Source organism: Myotis davidii, unplaced genomic scaffold, assembly GCF_000327345.1.
Source record: "Myotis davidii unplaced genomic scaffold, ASM32734v1 C63736040, whole genome shotgun sequence".
Classification (NCBI taxonomy): Eukaryota; Metazoa; Chordata; class Mammalia; order Chiroptera; family Vespertilionidae; genus Myotis; species Myotis davidii.
The window spans coordinates 1-1,134 of record NW_006375555.1 but is presented as its reverse complement, the minus strand read 5'-3'; the positions used below and the strand labels follow the sequence as shown (position 1 = coordinate 1,134).

Here is a 1,134-nt window from a genome sequence, read left to right as displayed (position 1 = left end):
TGTGGGGCACCCACCAAGGCCAGGGCAGAGGCCAGGCGCCACGACTCTGAGTCTTCCACCATCAGTGAGGAAGACTACTTTAACAGCCACAAGGAAGAACCAGAAGGTGGAAAGGTGACTGATGCCGCCACTCAGACAGAGCCAGGAGAGGAGGTGCCAGTGGTGCGCGTGAGTGACTCGGGAACACAAACCAGCACCGCCATAACTAGTGCTGGCACCCAAACCACAGTTGCCACCAGGGCAGCGAGCTCGCAAACCATGGTTCGGTTCATGTCGGCCACCACCCAGACTGATGTGGACGAGAATGTTGTCTTTTCTCAGGGAACCCAGTCTAAAGAAGGGTCGCCTGTATCAAAGATGTCTGTCTCGAGATCTTCCAGTTTGAAATCCTACTCCTCACTGTCTTCCCAATGCTCTGTGGCAAGCTCCATCGGCTCCCAGACTTCCATCAGAACCACTGACCTCATCCTTCCTGGACATTCCAAGTACTGGGGCACCCCCCACTTTGACTCATTTAGAAACTTGAATAAAGAGCGGCAGTTGCACTTTTCTGCCATCAGGTCCCGGCTCCACCGTATGCTGGCCACGTTGTCAAGGAGAACACTTCTTACTGAGAACTATATTGGCTTTAATTCTGGAAATTTTACCAGAGCACCAGTTAATTTACTGGCTATTCGAGATATTACACTCTCTCCCTCCTATCAGTGACTGCTCAGTGTTAGAGCCTCCTGGGTTCCTCCAGGCTTGCAATAGACATCATCAGAGCATCCTGCTCTGCAAAATGTCTCCTGTTCCCAGTTGTTTTTCTTTTGCCTGACTTTTAGTCACCCTGATTTTCTTTGAATTCTATAAACTGCACATTATTTTACATGCTTTAATTTTGTTTTTGTCATATATAAACTGGCTATTGTTTTTATGGTTTAAACACTATGGGTACAGTTTCTTTGCACATTTTTAACATTGATATCTCTTAAAGAGGTAAATTCTGGTAAGAGAGAAAATATGTTTTGCATTTTCCTAGATTTGTGTGTTTTTCTGTTTAAGAGCTTTGAATCACTAGTTTTTATGGTCAAAATCCTATTTAGAGTAAATGGTTTCTTAATTGTCTCTTCTTTAGGATATCTGTGTTCTTAG

General features: G+C 45.1%; 1 protein-coding gene across 1 annotated transcript; it reads left to right on the top strand.

Moving 5' to 3' along the window:
* Positions 1 to 6: 6 nt before the first annotated feature.
* On the top strand, positions 7 to 1,107 carry LOC102767747 (protein FAM83D-like; the record flags this gene model as incomplete). Its single annotated transcript, XM_015557371.1, has 1 exon — positions 7 to 1,107. A coding segment is annotated over one exon (702 nt), but the record flags the coding sequence as incomplete, so codon positions are not given.
* Between the last annotated feature and the right edge of the window lie 27 nt (positions 1,108 to 1,134).